Source organism: Mauremys mutica, chromosome 11, assembly GCF_020497125.1.
Source record: "Mauremys mutica isolate MM-2020 ecotype Southern chromosome 11, ASM2049712v1, whole genome shotgun sequence".
NCBI lineage: Eukaryota > Metazoa > Chordata > Testudines > Geoemydidae > Mauremys > Mauremys mutica.
The window spans coordinates 68800708-68818065 of NC_059082.1; the positions used below are offsets into that span (position 1 = coordinate 68800708).

Sequence of the window (17358 nt, forward strand, 5' to 3'; positions counted from 1 at the left end):
ATTAAACCTGCCAAACAATGGACCATTGTGATCAAGCCAATATCTGGAGCTAAATTTTATACACTTGCACGCTTTTTTATTTTTTTTAAAGTGTTTCACAAAAATATAAAACGTCCCCAAAATAATACTCTCTTATTTCCTCCATATCAATCAACATCTAAAGAAAAATAATAGAATAAGGGTTTGAAAAGGCAGTAAGGAGAAGGGAAGCATTTCCAAAAACAAAGAACAGATGAGAGTTCCCCACATTTCTAGAAGTCACACAGCCTACCTGTTCACAAGAAAGCCTGAAAACCCCTTCTACTCCTGTTACTCCAAGTGCGGTTTCAATATTGTGTGTCATCCGGAACGGAACTTTTTCTGGTACTCTAAGGCTTTTTCCTTCAAGAGAAAGATTCAGATTTTTAATTATTAAGAAAAGGTTATATTTGAACTATGTATAAAACACACAAAATTTTTTTTTACCTTTTTCAAAACAAACATTGTAATCTATATGTACAACTTCTCCTGTAGTCATGTCGATAAGAACATTATCCAGATGTCTGTCTCCAAGACCAATTATATAGCCAACCATGGACATAACTGCAGTTGATCTCGCGTATGACTTTAAAGAAAATTTCAGAATCATGTTTTTGGTTTTAGGAATCTTAAAAAAAAATCACTTAATTATTTTATTATTATATTCTTTTTAGGATAATTCACAGCAGTCAGTTGCAAGTTCTCCTTTACTGATTGTCTCAGGACATCTACCAACAGAGCACTCATTTCTTTAAGAACTTCAAGTAACAGGTTAATTAAGATTACATGTAATCAGGTTTTTCCACTTTTCTAGGACACCATTTTTTCTGCTTTTACTCCCAATCTCTTGCTCTTCCTTCTTCCAACTATCCATATTAAAGCACACACTTCTGTTAAGTGATGATTCAATAGTACTAGCTCACCTGTCCCTACAAGAGTGCCATTGCTATAAGCATCCCAAGCATCTGCTGCCCCTCCCCTAAGTCAAAAATATGGTGTTAAAAAGGAAAATAATATGTTAGCTTACCTGTGTAACTCTCCACCACTCATCAGGTGTAGCACATGATGACCAAAGTTCTTTAGCTAGAAGATTTGGTGGAGTTGCTTCCATAAGCTCCTCTAGAACAGCCTTCATTACGTTCAAAGGCCAGTCACGACGAGATACATCTAGACTAAGCCCAACTGCCTTCAAAGCAGGTCCAATTTTACTGTAGTAAAGTTCACTGGGTCTAGGTACTATTCCAGGATTTTGAGGGGTCTGGTAAGAATCCTGAGCCTACAAGAAATTGCATTATAAAGCTCTCTTATTTATTCTAACTACAATACTGAGTTACAAAGTTATCCTAAAGTCAGTTCAGACTAAAAAAAAAAATTGGAATCTAAATCCTCCTTCTGGATAATAACTTGTAGCGCTTGGACTATTTCAAATTCAGGAGGTTATTTTTTGTTTGTTTGTTTTAAAATTTATGACAGTGATTTTCAAAGCACTCAGCACTGTCCTACCTCAACTTCTACTGAAGTCAATGGGACTTTTACAACTGAATTCAGTAGCAGCAGGGTTAGGACAACATTTAGCACTTTTGAAAATCCCATTCTAAAGCTACAGAAGCTAAAGTGACAAAAGAGCTAAGAATGGGAAAAGAAACTAAAATGGTTTAGAGTAACTAACTTTAGCCATCCAAAAATGCTCCTCCCCTTGAAGTATCACACAAGAATAGTATAATTAAAGTAAGATATGCCTAAGAAATGTTCCTCTCTCTAACAGAGAGAATTTGATTATACAGTTTTGCCTGATATCTGATAAACCCCATGAGAGATGAACATACAGATCTACTCAGCATGAACACATGTACAGATAAAAATCATAAAAAATATTTTAATATTTGCTTTAGGTTTTAAAGCAACTTGTGAAATATTCCACTTCTGAGAGGTGCCAATTAGTTTAAAATACAGCACTTACCTTTTGTGCTTGTAAAGCAGCTTCTCGCTGCTGCCACCGCTTGTATAGGCCAAATAAAGGAGTGGCTCCATCCACCCATTGAATTAGGCCAGATCTCGTTCCCAGTGGTGTCACGGAATAGTGCCTAGCATGAAACCGTGGTGTCTCTTGACGATTAATTGTAGCAAACATGGTGTTCACGATTGATAAAAACTGCATGATTCTCTCATCTAGATGTAAATCTTCTAAACCTGTATTATAAAATTTAAGAAAGTATTCTGTTTAAAATTTAGCTTCTACAACAAACTATAAAAGCTTTTTCGCCTTAGTGTAGCATTTCTGAAGTGCACATTCCATTTTAGACTTAAAACAGCTACATATCTATCCAGGCCCAGAATGGGTTCCTAAGCAATGAGGTATTTGCTAATGGAACAGTCCTTGGGCTTGGGCTGCTGTTCTAACTCCATGGGAGAAGCATGCAAGTGGAGTGCCAGCTCTGCAGAGCACTTCCCTACCATTCACAGGAATGTGTGAAGCCTCAGGCTGAGGTGCTCTCTTTAACCTACTGCATGAGTTTTGTGAGAGAGTTCAGCTGATAAGGAAGATCAAAACAGGCTGCAGCTGGAACTCTGTTTTCTGATGCAACAGCCACAAGGACCCACAGGTCTCTTCTTCTGCAGCTTATGTGAGTCAAAGAATCTTACAGCATTTGTGGAAAGAAAAGCCGATGGATGATCAACATTATTACATATGGACACCTACAATGTCTCTCATCCACTGTTCAGGTATAGTTTTAAGGGCTGCCTGAAAGGTTTTTTGGCCAGGCTGACTATCACAATACACACTCAATGTTCACAATACATCTTTCCAACTTTAGAGGTGCTACTCTCTAATTAAAAGTGAGTGTAAGCCTGAATAATATACATATAAAACATGCATCTGCCCAATATTTTAGCAACTCCCCCCCCCCACACACACACACCCCACACACACAATCCTGAGGAAATTTCCAGGTCTTACCTTTGAAAAGGTATGGGTAGTTCTTCCCATCTGAACCCAGGAAAAGGAGTTTTTTGGGTTTGGTTTTAGTAGGCAGAATTGTGATAGTGCTCCCCACGCTTTGAATCGTGACTGTGTCTCTAGCGGACACTTCTCCAGGGAGTGCTATTTCAGTGTTCATCGTGGCAGCCAACCAAGGACTAATTTCTTCAAGGCGTAAGAGGTAACTAGCACGTTTCTGTGCTCTTTGTTGCAAACTTAGCATAACCTTTTAAAGAAATTGTTAAAAAGCTGAAGTTCAAGCTGATGTATAGGTAAACATTTACAAAAACAAATAGATTTTCCACTTTTGGGGGGAAGGAAGGAATTGCTTTCTTAAGCCATGTATTCTTCCATTTTATTGATGTACTAATCTATATTTATAATTATTGGTGACAAAACATATATCAGAAGCAGTAACATTTTCACCATCTTTATTTAACAAAAGAAAAGGTTTTGGCTTAGAGATAACTGTATTTACCGTAAGGGAATGCTCTTAAAAGGGGTTAGTTCCTGTATTTATTAAGATTTGGTACTAGGTCTGTTTTGGGAACAGACAAAAAGGGCAGAGTAGAGCACTAGAGAGTTACTTGCTACCAAGAAATCTGCACATTTCCTCACTTCTGTTTTGCAGAACAGGCTAACTTCAAGAAAACCAATTTACATATTAAATTGCATCCATCTACCAATCCCGTTCAATTACCAGGTTGGCTCTGGCCATTTAACAGTTGGACAATGTCATTTACAACCTCTCTCTCTTTAGGTATGTCTACACTTAAAACGCTGCCACGATTCAGCATAGACACTACCTACACTCACGGGAGGGATTCTGTTGCCAGTATATGTAAATTCACCTCTCTGAGAGGCCATAGATTGGAAGAATTCTTCCATTGACCTAGTGCTGTCTACGGGGGGATTGGGAGGTGGGTGGTTAGGTCGGTATAGCTATGTGCTTGCCTTCATGTACAGCGCTTTAGTGGCACTGCTGCAGTGCTTTAGTGAAGATACTACTATGCTGACCTGAGAGCTTCTTTCATCAGCGCCGTTAATCTACCTCCCCGAGAGATGGTAGCTATGTCAACAGAAGCTCTCCTGTTGACACAGCGCTGTCTACACATGGGGATAGTTATACTGACCTATGTTGCTCAGGCGTGTGGATTTTTCATACCCCTGAGCGACGTAGTTATATCGTAACAGGTCTGTAGTACAGAACTGGCCTACGTCTCTAAACTTTTCACACCCCTGAGACACATAGCTACACCAATGCAAGATTTTAGTATAGACCAGGTTTCAGTTCTCTTTTCCGGCCTGTAAGAGCATTTTTGTTGCTACAACCTTCTAAGGCATCAGCAATAAAACAGGATAGGATATGACCAAAAAGGAGTCACAAGACATATCCTAAGACTTAGCAGGTATGAAGTGAGAGATATGTAGGTGTCAGAGGGTAGTTAGCCCCCTGAAGGGGTCAGGGGCACAGCCTACCTCTCAGAAGCTCCACAAGGGGGAATGAGACAGCTCAGGTTCACCTAGGAGAAGTTAACTCATGGAGGCAGTTAATTTGACAGTTTAGCACCTGGACATGATAAAAGGTACCTCAGTTAGAGGGGGAACTCCTGAGGGAAAAGGCAGCTGCCAGAGAGGCAGGACTGCAGAGAGAATCCCAGGAAACTGGTGAGAAGCCATTGCTCCAAAAAGAGAGAAGCAGGACAAGGCACTGGGTAAGCCTATAGAGGAAGAAAGGTAGGAGGAAGCTCAGGGAGCAGCAAGGGACTGAGAAGGATTGGTTCTGGGTGTTCCAAACAAGGGCCCTGAGCTGGAACTCAGTGGCATAAGAGGGATAGAGTGAGGTGGTGTAGCTCCCCATCCTGCCACAAGGGACAGCTAACAGATAAAGGCCCCATATTACAGTAGGTGACCAAGATGTTCTGCCAGGTCCAGAGCTGCCAGCATTGAAGGACTGTCTCTACACAGTGCTGGGGCTGAGACGTTTAATGAAACCATCTAAAACAACTCCAGGATGGCAGTTCATGGAACTTGTTGAAGCTCCAAACGCAGGCTTCAACCAGTAGAAAAATATCAGCCAAATGCACTAGTGGAGGGATTATAAAAGTCTCATTATTTCATAACCCCAAAAAGTCACACCAAAGAAACCTTCAGAAGAGAGCTGTATGTCCTACCTTGATCTAGCAGCCCAATTCTTCCAGTACTGAGATGGCAAAGCCAGTACCTGGAGGAACTATGAGAGACTGCAAGAATTGTGAGATTTTTGAGAAAGGTTGTCAGGTGGTAGAAAGCATGTCATGTGAAAAACTGGAGAAGTTGAGAACTGCTGTTAAAACTGATTGGAGCACTGCTGGACTTCCAAGAGAGGGAATGTGTTTGGTAGCAGAGTCTGAGCTGACTAGGCTCATGGGGAGGGAGATGGGGAGAAGTTTGAAGAGAGAGCATGGGAAAAAAACAGGAAAGAAATAGCTGCTTGCTCCTATCATTTTCCAGGATCCCACAGACTAGAAGGTAAGAGGTTAAAAAAGGAAAGTACTACCAATGGCTGCAAGGTTAGTATTGGAGAGGGTAAAGATATAAGCTGTATTTGTGGCAGAGGCAAAATACTAGGATTTGATCACAGAGCTCCTATAAGGCCTGGAGAGGGCATAAAAAAAAATGTGCATATGGAACATTACCCAAATTTCAAAGGATGAAGCCAACCTATAGTCAGATGATACCGGAGGACAGATGCTTATTGAAGCAGTGGTAGCTCTCACATTGCTTCAGTCTGCAGTCTACTTAATCCATGAGAGGATATTTCCTTTGTCCTAACGCACCTGGTTCCTAAGCATGTCATTCTGCAAACTATAATTTGAGCACCACTGCCCTAATTTGGCCCTATTGTGATTTTAAACAAGTTCCTAATGTTAGCTTCCCCTCTTGAGACAAAAATATTTGCCTTGTAATGAAGACACAAAAATCTGTTCTTATTAATTTTCCCAGATTCAACCAGCTATGATCTAGTCCTAAAATAATGTGACATTCAAACTCATGAAACAGAGGAAGAAATTTTGACTAATACATTAGTCATTCCACTAACAAGTACGAAATCAGTTTAATCATATGTAGCAGAAGAAGTTATCAGATTGTATATATAACTTTCTTTATTAGCAAGTTGAAGATACTGTACCTCTTTAAACGGGATCCAGCTGCTTCCAGGTTTAGCAGGATTAGAAGGGTTCTTAAGTTTTTCCAAAGCATTTTCAATTGCATCTCCATAGTTGTCCTGAAACCATTTTTCATGAGGAGTTTCTGCAGGAGCTGCAGTGATGCTTTGTACATGTTCCAAAGCAAATACAATGGGCTTCATTAGAGCTGTATGCTTTTCACGCATGATTGCTATCTTTTCCTCTCTAGGTAGGAAGGAGAGAAAAAATAATTCTATATCAGCTTTAAAAATGAAGTATTTTAAAATAAAAGGCATATTTATTATAGGATACATCATACTGATGGTTACCCAGTTAAATAGAAAGACTGAAATTAAGATACCAATCTTTCAGGATAAATATAAAATAGAAGAAAATATGTATTTTAACACCAGCAAGCAATATTTAAAAACCCACAAGTGAGCCAACCAGACGTTAATACCAGGAAGAAAAAAAAAGCTACTTATGTATGCCCAAAACACTTAACAGTATTTCTATATTATATTATAAATGTAGAAATAATTGTCAAAGAACAACCACCATTGTTGTTTTAAGCTCCTGTCTTCTTCATTAAAAAAACTGCAAAACAAACCTGAACAGCAAAACAAACACTGCAAAACAAACCTTTTGTGATGCCTTTCAGAAGAGGAGGCAATACACACTGGGAACTTGTCAATGGTTGATGTTTCAGGACAGGAGACAGATCAGTAGTACCAGAAATACTTATGTCTAACATTTCAAAAATGGATACACTAGTGTTGGGTACAAAATTATACCAAATAAAATGTCTTAGAATTGAAAAGACGAATTACAGAAGTGTTAATAGTTAAATTTAAGTATATTTTGCCATCTTCAATCTTGCCTACCAGTGCCGAACTTAGAATCAAACAGATATATGATAAAGGTGATCTCACACATTAATAAGAGACAACAAACTAAAAGCAGTCAAGAGAGGGATGTCCAATCTTTGGTCCTCAGTTCTTTAAACCTTTAAACTTTGAGGGTGACTATGTTAAGATGAACATTTGTATTTGGTTACATATTGAAAATATGGTCCCCTCTGCTTTGGCTTCTAATTTTTTTAAATGGAAGCCTCTGAATCAGCCCCATCACTATGGGGAATAAAGGCACAACCTGTCAGTTCTCTCTCTCCAGTCACAGGAGCTGCTCTGGTGTGAGCATGGAAGGCTCTGAGCAGCTGCTGCTCCCTCCCTAGCTGCATACAGCACTGCATATGAGGAAGCAGTAATAGTTTTGGCTTCTTTATTGTCTGCTTCCATGCTAGACTGCAGTAAATTACAGGGAGAGCAGGATTGAAGCTCATCTGATTCTGCCTGAGGCTAGACAAGTGCTTCAAAAGGCATAATTTCCCTCCTCCACACAGCCATCCAGGAAAACCCAGGAATGGAAAAAAGAAACTGAAAACTGAAAATCGATTAAAGCTTCCTGTACAAGCCTAACACGAGCTGTTAACTGTCCCTCCAGAGGTGAATAGCTGGAGGACAGTGTACACCAGCCACTCCCATCTCTACCCCTGACAAACCTCTACACAGGTGACATGAGCCTGTACTGGGGCTGTGAGAAAAGAAGAAGGCGCAGGATATGAATACCTTAGCTCTACGCCCACAGGTGACTGCTCCATACTGGGGGGATCCACAGCAAAGAACGTGTTGGTGTATTTTGCTCCCCTTGCACCTTTTGTGTGGTGCAAATGGAGTGCAAAGTACGAGCTGTGGCAACCTGACCTCCGATTTAGGAGGAAAAGCATGACTGGTCAATTTAATAATTCTAGTGTGCAATGATAACCTGTCTTTTCTCACCAATTTTTACTTAGGAGTTATTCATGAAAACCTACTTCCGTAGAGTGTTGTTGTTTTGAACCCTCTTGACTTCATCTTCCAGTTGTTGAATCCGTCTGAGGACATACATGTGCTGCTGCAACAGCACTCCCAACCAAAGTTCATCCCAAAGAACTGTAACTCGGCGCAGCTCTGCTACTAGCATCTGAACCTGTATAAAATAATTTAAAATGCCCTCATTTTTAAAGTTCAAGAATTTTATTTCTATTTCATCTATCTAATAGCAGCTTGAATGTCTTGAAAGAATGACATCCTTACAGTACGATCAAAGTTACACTGAAAACTTTAACAACCCTCCACCCAAAAGAAACAGTTACTAACCTTTCTGTAACTGTTGTTCTTCGAAATATATTGCACATGTCCTTTCCAATGTAGGTGTGAGAGTGCCCAGAGCACATCTGCTGGAATTTTTTCCATCAGATCGGCTCCAGCACCCCCTGGTGCTACATGCTCATAGCACCAGTATGAAGGTCCCCACTGCCCCCCGCCCCCTTTCAGGTTCTTCTTACCGATCACTTCAGGAGAGGGAACGGCGGGCAGGTCTTGGAATGGATATGTGCAACACATCTCGAAGAACAAGAGTTCTAGAAAGGTTTGCAAACATTTGTTCTTCGAGTGCTTGCACATGTCCATTCCAATGTAGGTGACTCACAAGCAGTTGCACAGGAGGTGGGCTCAGAGTTCAAGGACACACTGAAAGCAACACTGCGTGGCCAAAGTTGGCATAGTCTCTGGCTTGTTGGGTAATGGCACAGTGCGCTGAGAATGTGTGCACCGAGGATGAGGTTGCTGCCCTGCCAGATATCTTAATGAGGGACTTGAGCTAGGAAAGTGACTGAAGAGGCCTGAGATCTTGTGGAGTGAGCAGTCAGGTTAGGTGGAGGAGGGACTCCCGCAAAGTCGTAACATGCCTGGATACATGAAGTAATCCAAGACTAAATCCTCTGGGCAGAGATGGGGAGCCCCTTCATTGTCTCAGCTATCGCCATGAACAGTTCATCTGTGGAACAGTTTGGTCCTTTGACTATACAATGCCAGGGCCCATCTAACATCCAAGAAGTGCAGACGCTGTTCTTCCCCATCTGCATACAGCTTAGGGTAGAATACTGTTAGAAAAACTGCTTGGCTGCAATGGAATTGTGAAACCAATTTTGGGAGGAACTTTGGATGCAGGCACAGCTGTACTTTCTCTCTGAAGATCATCATATATGGGGGTTCCAATGTGAGGCCTCAGATCTCTGAAACTCTTCTGGCTGAAGTGAGGGCCACTTTCCAGGAGAGATGCAACAGCAAGCATGTTGCTAGCGGCTCGAAGGGCGGGCCTGTCAGCTTTGGCAGGACAAGGTTTAGGTCCCAAGGAGATATCGGTTTCCCCTCAAGGCCTTTGAGAAAACAGATTACCATTTTGTGCAAAAAGACCAATTTGTTGTCAACTTTAAGATAGAAAGATGAAATGGCCAATGTCTTGTTTCAAGACAGAAGGACTCCAAAATAAGTTGCAATAAGGACTGTATAGGTGGAACCCTGCATTGGGAAGACCAGATGGAGAATCGTTTCCATTTTGCCAGGTAAGTTGCCACAGTGGAAGATTTTCTACTGCCTAGTAGGAATCTATGAACCTGCTCTGAGCAAATTTGCTCTTCAGGATTCAGCCATGAAGATTCCAGGCCGTCAGATGAAGAGCACTCAGGTTCAGGTGGAGCAGCTGACCGTGGTCCTGGGTGATCAAGTCCAGGTGCAGTGGGAGCCGGACTGGGGGCTCCACCAAAAGGCTTAAGAGGATGGTGAACCAGTGCTATCTGAGCCATGCCAGGGCTATAAGGATGACCTGTGATCAGTCCTAATTGATCTTTGACAGAACCTTGTGAATTAATGGAAGGGGGGGAGGGGTTAATACAGGTAGGCTGTCCATGCCAACAGGAAGGCACCAATAAGAGACCCAAGTCTGTGGCCCCTCAGGGAGCAAAACTGATGGCATTTCCTGTTGTCGCAAGTAGCGAACAGGTCTATAAAGGTAGTCCCCCACCTCTGGAAGATGTCCCTTGCCGTGTCTGGACGAAGGGACCACTTGAGGTGAGTGGAGAAGGACTTACTGAGGTGATCTGTGAATTGGTTCTGTGTACCCGGCAGGTAAGATGCTTCCAGGTAGACTGAGTGTGTAATGCAGAACTCCCACAGCCAGATTGCCTCCTGGCATAGGGAGGAAGAGAGCACTCCGACCTGCCCGTTGATGTAGTTAATGCTGTGGTGGCGATTTAGTGGGTCTGGTGAAGATGCGATTAGTCAACTTGCCACAGGAAGAGCAGGGCTTAAAGTCCGGTGATAGAGGCATACCCTGGCACTGGGGAGTGGACAAGCCTTTCCAACTAAGTACAGAGGCATCCAAAACACACTAACTACTAAAAGTACTACCACCACCACCACCACCACACTAGCTAAACTACACGAACCAAGAACCACTAGAAGAGATTGCCTGAGCAAAGAGGGAAGTTCCAGCATCTATCATGGGTGGTAAGAAGGAACTAAAGGGATGTGGGCTCAGCTGGGCTTCATACCAGCACTATGAGCGCACAGCACCAGGGGGCGCTGGAGCTGACCTGACAGATACCACTAAGGGAAAAAATTCTGGCAACTGTGCTCAGGGCGTGCACACACCTACATTGGAATGGACACGTACAAACACTCAAAGAAGCATACATAATTTCACAAACTGTATGTCTCGTTACAAGTCAGCCCGAATAAATTACAAAAAAAACAATTTATTGTACCTGCAACACCATGGTTGGATTTGCAGTTGACAGTTTTTCTACAATTTTGCTGTAGCAGTCCTGCATCATTGCTTGGTCTTCATTTAATCCATTTTTTGGTTCATCCTTATTACTTTCTTGAGAAGCTGGGGGACTTCCTCCTTCACATTCACCACCTAATAGTTCTTCACCTTGAATGTTACCTAGCAAAGTAGGGATTGCAGAGGGCAACTTGTTCCCTACATTAGAAAAAGTGCATTGAGTAATATACATATTGCAGTAGCATTCCAAGGCCAAATTTTGAATCTAGGGCCCATTATGCTAGGTACTGCACAAACTATGGAAGTATAAAAGGCTTAGATATAATATATGACATCATAATGAAAAAATTATGCTGTGCCAAAGGGGTCTCCATATAAGGTACTAGAATTTTAGACAGTTCACAGGTGTAGTCCATAATACTTCACGCCTTAAGGAGTGTTATATCAAAGGATATTACCTAAGTGATGAGACTAATCAGAATAATTTTACTGTAATGGCATTTTACTGTATAAACAGTAAAAAAGTTAAAACATACTGCAGTCTAGCTAGCAGCACACATACATAGACTTGCTGTATTTCTCAGCAAATTGTTTAAAATGGACCTTCTGAACATTATTTCATTTTGCATTTATCAACTATTTGGCATTAAGTAATAACCCCAACAACAAAAATAATCCTTCCATACCTGAAGACTGGGATTCATTGCTAAGTGAAATGGTACCCACTATTGCAGGATACAATATAAGATGAGGAGAATCTTGAGCTACTCGACACAGTAAATTGCAAATACTTTGACGAACATATACTTCAGGGTGGTTCAGGCGGGAGAAGAGCTGAGGAATAATACCTTCATAAAAAGGAGCAGAAAAAGGGGCTACATTGAGTTTTGTACACTCAAGCCACAGAAAGATGTTTTCAGTGGTGTGTAATTTTTGTACCAAGAAACTGAAAAGTCACATTCTCCTGTTCTTTAAACCACAGCAAGATCTCTACCTTTTACTGTATGGGTACTAGATTATTTCACCACCACCACCACCATTATTCAAGGAGCAGAGTCAATTATATTTAGTACATAAATCTCTAGGAATTGAGTCCTGCACATTGGGTCTGTTAGTGTCATATAGTTTTTAGGGATTGTATCACTAGAAGCTCCAAAAATAAACGTGTTTTGTGACGGTGTAGAAGATGGAATAAGAAGAGACCCATTTCCACTCAGCATCACTCTTTTATGGTCAGATCACTGCATCTTGCTGACTAATCCTAGCACTTGAAAGAAGTGGTAGGAATTCACCCATTCCTGGAAGGGTTGCCACTGTCCAGCAGTTACCACTGTAATTCAGGGATATATGGTGCATACTTCTGGCCCAGCTGGGAATGGGTCATTCACCGTCCTACAAGAAACTTAAAATAGTCTTTCAAATTTGAATGCAGGTTAGTCTTTGCAAAAGTCTTGGGAAATACCAAAACCTTTTTAGAAGTTAAGTTTTGTTAGATGAAAAGTACACAATAATCTGCTTATTAGGTGGGAGACAAACTATTGTATATAAAAATATGTTATAAACTCAGGGTTTATAAGGGTTGAAAGACAAAGGTTTGTACAGACAAGTTTCATAAGAAGTTTTCTGTTTGTTTATATTTAGCAAAAAAGTTTGTCAAAATTCAGTTTAATAATTCAGCTAAAACGACCTTACCTCTCCATGGAGCAGTAGGGGTTGTTTCTAGTCCCTGCTCTAGATATTGTCTAAGTTCTCCAGCATGTTTCACAAGTAACCTCAACAATCTCAAGGTTGCCATCACAATAACGTCATCAGTGCTTTGTTCAGAAGTGTTTCTTAAAAGTAGTCTGGGATCATCTTCATCAAGAGGAACCTACATATTATACAAAGAAATAGCACTCTTAACTGACCAGACTGTTTTTGTCATGGGTCTTGAGCTTTAAAAATGTTTAAGAACTAGCTTTCATCACCACAGCAGACAGTAATGCATACCTGACCAGCATTGAGTTTAAGGAAGGTAAAATATGCACTGCAGGACAGTTTATAGAGACTGAAGATTCTGTCTACTACTTTTCTCCACACTTTAATTAACCCCTCTGTTGCATTTTCATCAAGATCCGAAAGCCAGGGGCAACTAGTCAACAATTGACGCCATATAACATCCACCATGTCATCTTCTTCATTGTCTTCATTTTCTGTGATCTGTAGGGTCATGTCTTCATCCTGAACTCAGATTATGCAAGAATATTAAGAGGAAAGAATGAGATAATTGTTTTGAACAAGAGCACAAAACTTTTCCACAATGTATATTAATTGCTGATCCTGGAAAGGGTAGCCAGGAATTTGAAATGTGTGTACACACAGTTTTCAGTTGCCTCAATCCATAATATAGCCATAATCTCCCAGAGCAGACATAATGCCATACACATGTAATCACTAACATACCTTATTTCTTTGGGAATTTCTGCATTTTTTGTGCAGGATGCTATTTTGGAAGAAGTTTGATGTAAGGCATTATATAAATACTGTAGTCCGCTACACAATCAAGGAGGAAAACTAAAGTGGCAAACTGAATTAATTGGAACATTTTTCAAGAATGCAAGTTTCCACTTACCTGAATTCCAGCTGGACGACATACTGCCTGTCCAAGAATGCCATAGATTTTCTCTCTGTCTTCCTCTGAAATGTTGTCAGGAAGCAAGCTTTGAACCTCAGATTTCTCTTTTGGCAGAAGACGGACACCTCCCTGACTGTAACATTTAATAAGTCATCAACCCCAAAACCACAATTAATGTAAATATTTAAAGAGCTACACCTCTACCCCGAAATAACACGACCCAATATAACACGAATTCGGATATAACGCAGTAAAGCAGCGGCTCCAGGGGGGTGGGGCTCCGCGCTCCAGCGGATCAAAGCAAGTTCGATATAATGCGGTTTCACCTATAACCCGGTAAGATTTTTTGGCTCCCGAGGATGGCATTATATCGAGGTAGAGATGTACTTACCTTTTTTAATATTTATGGCTTCATCTTAGGGTGAATTCACCCCTATTCGGAGGGCCAGCAATCAAAACAGAGCACAAGTGGCACATCCATCTTGTTTTGGCTCTCTGCACCGCACAGGGGTGAATTACACTTATTGAGAGCTAAGATATACTCAACAAATGTGAAATTAACATTTTTTTTAATAAGGATAATAGATTTACCTGGCATTATCAACTACCTTCCGGCCCCATCTGTAAGCCCAACTAGCCAGTGCTGCCCATGACTTGGCTACTTCAGGTGCCTGTACTGAAGACAGGTGATACAGCTGCCCCAAAATGAAGTCAGGTTCTCCAACGCCAATATTTACTATGGTGGTGGAAATAGAGCAACAAAGGTTTACACACAAAAATAACACATCTGATTCACATTTATGAGAATACTGATCTCCAAAATACCAGTATACTGTGCTTCAGAGACTGAGACTTCTATATATCGCTTTAAGGACAGTGGAGAATTGGAAGGGGAAAGAGAAGAGAATATAGATTCAAGTCAGGTGGAGAGCATGTGCTGAACAGAGGCCTAAATTAGATAGGAAGTCCAGATTCAAACAAAGAAAAATTTAATTGTGACACTTGGAGAAGTCTCCTAAAAACAACCAACTTTACTAACTGCAAAACACATCACAATTGTAAGAGAAATAAGAGTTGAGAAATAAAAGTTGTTTAGAAAGAAGATCAGTTACCCCTCGAGGAAAAAAATCTTATAATTGTTTTAAAAGTTTATTAAAGATATTTAAATATAGATCTTTTATATTCACAGTCTGGGTGCTAGATCTTAAGTGAGAGTTTAAAGTTATCACAAAAGCACAACAAAGCATAGTGCTGCCCGTAGAGAATTCATTCCAAGTTCCTGTATTTCCCATTAATATTTAAATTCTACAAAACACCGAAATATGAATTTTATGTAAAATCTTAACCTAAGTCCAAAACCTCCCCCTATTTTTTTTTAAATAGCAAAGCAGTTGTACCACATTAAACTTTACCAGTGCAACTGGCTCCGCCCCTTCTTGGAACCATCACATCTGAGTAACCATATAGTCTGGCAAAGCATAAACTAGAAGGAGGAACTTTTACCTGTAGATTCACTTTCAATCCTAGGATATTCCTCTTCTATTGTATTAACAGCCGGCAGGTCAATCAAAGTATATACGTTTTTAGACAATGTAGAAAGGCCAGTGAGATTCTGTTGCTGTCGTGCTCTGTATACTTGCTTTAGCTGTCCTGAAATCTCTTTCCATTCAGCTTGAATCCATTTAGCCAGTGTAAGAATAGACTTAGCTACTGCATATTCGGCTTTGGCAGATTTGCAGAAGGATATGGCACAAGAACTCAGCATTTCCATAGCGTGTGTTGACTGACCTATATATCAAGACACACAGTACATTTTTACTAGAGATGTTAGTTTTATTCAAAGCACTTCCCTGTAATCTCAAATTCTGCAAATTTCAGATGCAGCTTTAACAAATTATGAACAGAAATGAGAGACTGCCTTTTTCTATCTGCTAATGTTACAGGGGTATTATAAAAGAGTCTATACTACAGGACCAAATATTTGTAAGAGTTAAACTTATAATATAGAAACAATTATACACTCTCAGCAATTTGTAATAAAGGGAGTTTCTCCTCCTTTCCTTCAAATCTAAACAACTGAAGAGAAAAGCCATTTTAAAATACTCAAACTGAGACAGTTACTGGGATAAAAGCAATTTCTAGCTTTACTGTACCATTATGATTTCTTGGAAAAAACAACCTGGCAAGAAGTACCATAAGCCATAGTATCTGTGTGAGGTTATCAAACACTAACCAGCTGTGTATAACAATTTTGTTTTCTCAATATCAAGTTCAGGACTCCATTTTTCATCTATTTGACCTGGTGCTGACAATTTTTTGAAGTGCTGAACTAAATCTTGAGCAGTAGTGGTTTTTCCCAGCTGAACTTCACTGCACTGAGCAAGCAATCGTGTGGCTAGGGCCACATTCCCCCGTTTTCTAGCAAATTTTGCTGCCGTTAGACCCAGTTCCATTAGATGACTTCTAACAGAGACAGTTTGTTCTGAAAAAGAAAGCAAATTTTTGTTAACAAAACCTTGGTTTAAAGCAATAATTGCATTTGGAACACACAGCAGATGATTCCTCACCATGCCAGCCACATACAGAATGCAATTACCAACAGAGGAAAAAAACTGCACTCACTCTTGGTCTTTTCTTAGTCCATATAAATTCTAACATTCGCTGTATGACTGCTAGAGTTTTATCTGGAATGATTATAGAAAGATTTTGATGCAAGAAAGATTTCCTGGGCAACAATATTAATTTTGATCATGGCTATTCTTACCAACCAAGAAACTGCATATTTCCCCCAGCACCCCAAATGTTTTTTCATCTGCTGAAATAATAGTTTGAAATTTAAATCATATAGCTCTTGGCTGTTTTGAGATTTTAATTCCCCAGTATCTTACAGAATTTGTTGCCTATTTGAACCCAAATGTTTTCTGGAGAGATAACATCTCAAAGTCTGGCAAATTTATAGCTAGTATTACAGATTTATAATTGCACATAAAAACCACTATAATTTATTTCAAGCCTCATGTTTCCTGACATCATGGATTTCTTTAGATACTAATTTTAAGGAAATGATCATGTTAGATACTATTACATCATTAGCACATAAAGCTATTTTCTGAGGTGTTGTCGTTCTTACTGTGATAAATGTGTTATTCTTTATCCTCTGTATGGAAATGTAAAAAGTAAAGGAAACAATGGATATCCTTGCCTAGCTCCCCCGTGTAATTCAAACAGGGGAGTTTTAACTCTAAAAGGGACAGCTGCCAGTATAAAGAGCAGTTATCCATTTAAGGAATTGGGGGTCAATGTCAATACGATAGGACTACATAGCCAGAAAGTTCCACTCTATTCTATCAAAAGCTTTCTCTCTATCAAATTGTAACAAAAAGAAATGGACCTCTTTTGGATTTGGCACTAAGTAGTAAACCTGTGAAAACTTCCCAAATAAGTATTTTAAAAAACTGGTATGCTGGCTTAAGTCTGTATACTACTTGCTTTCTCTTCAAAGAGATGAGAGCGGCTCAAATATTTCTAATTGGTTTGCCAGAACCCACATTTGTACAGAGCTTCAGGTCATGCTAAACCTTCATTATTCTCCCAGGCACCTTTTTTTTTTTTTTTTCCCCCTTTAAATGATCATTAAGTGGGCGTTTTCTTTTCTGAAGATAGAAGAATGACTTAAGGGTTTTTAGATTCTTGACAATGGTCCAAATTCATTATTGTGTGATTTTACTGATACATGTTTTTATCAGAAGACAGATAAAATCCAGAGTATTAGATGGGTGATTCACAGCAAAAAAGAGTCTGTTAGATCAAGTGATATATGAGATGGCTTTGGAGCAGAAGGTTGTGGGCTCTCGCCCTTCTAATATGCATGCAATTTAACAGATGGTTGATGTCAGAGGCCACAAAACTAG

At 40.0% G+C, this 17358-nt stretch overlaps 1 protein-coding gene across 1 annotated transcript in view; it reads right to left on the minus strand.

Moving 5' to 3' along the window:
- Positions 1-17358, minus strand: part of SMG1 (SMG1 nonsense mediated mRNA decay associated PI3K related kinase) — a 114645-nt gene that overhangs the window by 20082 nt on the left and 77205 nt on the right. The window contains exons 30-44 of the mRNA XM_044980792.1: positions 15681-15929; positions 14951-15235; positions 14039-14183; positions 13445-13580; positions 12823-13053; positions 12526-12703; positions 11520-11681; positions 10814-11031; positions 8042-8196; positions 6171-6393; positions 2978-3224; positions 1979-2208; positions 1046-1294; positions 466-604; positions 272-381 (exon numbers count right to left, since the gene is read on the minus strand). Coding sequence (XP_044836727.1) covers positions 272-381; positions 466-604; positions 1046-1294; positions 1979-2208; positions 2978-3224; positions 6171-6393; positions 8042-8196; positions 10814-11031; positions 11520-11681; positions 12526-12703; positions 12823-13053; positions 13445-13580; positions 14039-14183; positions 14951-15235; positions 15681-15929 — 2957 coding nt within the window. The remainder of the gene's footprint in view (positions 1-271; positions 382-465; positions 605-1045; positions 1295-1978; positions 2209-2977; positions 3225-6170; positions 6394-8041; positions 8197-10813; positions 11032-11519; positions 11682-12525; positions 12704-12822; positions 13054-13444; positions 13581-14038; positions 14184-14950; positions 15236-15680; positions 15930-17358) is intronic.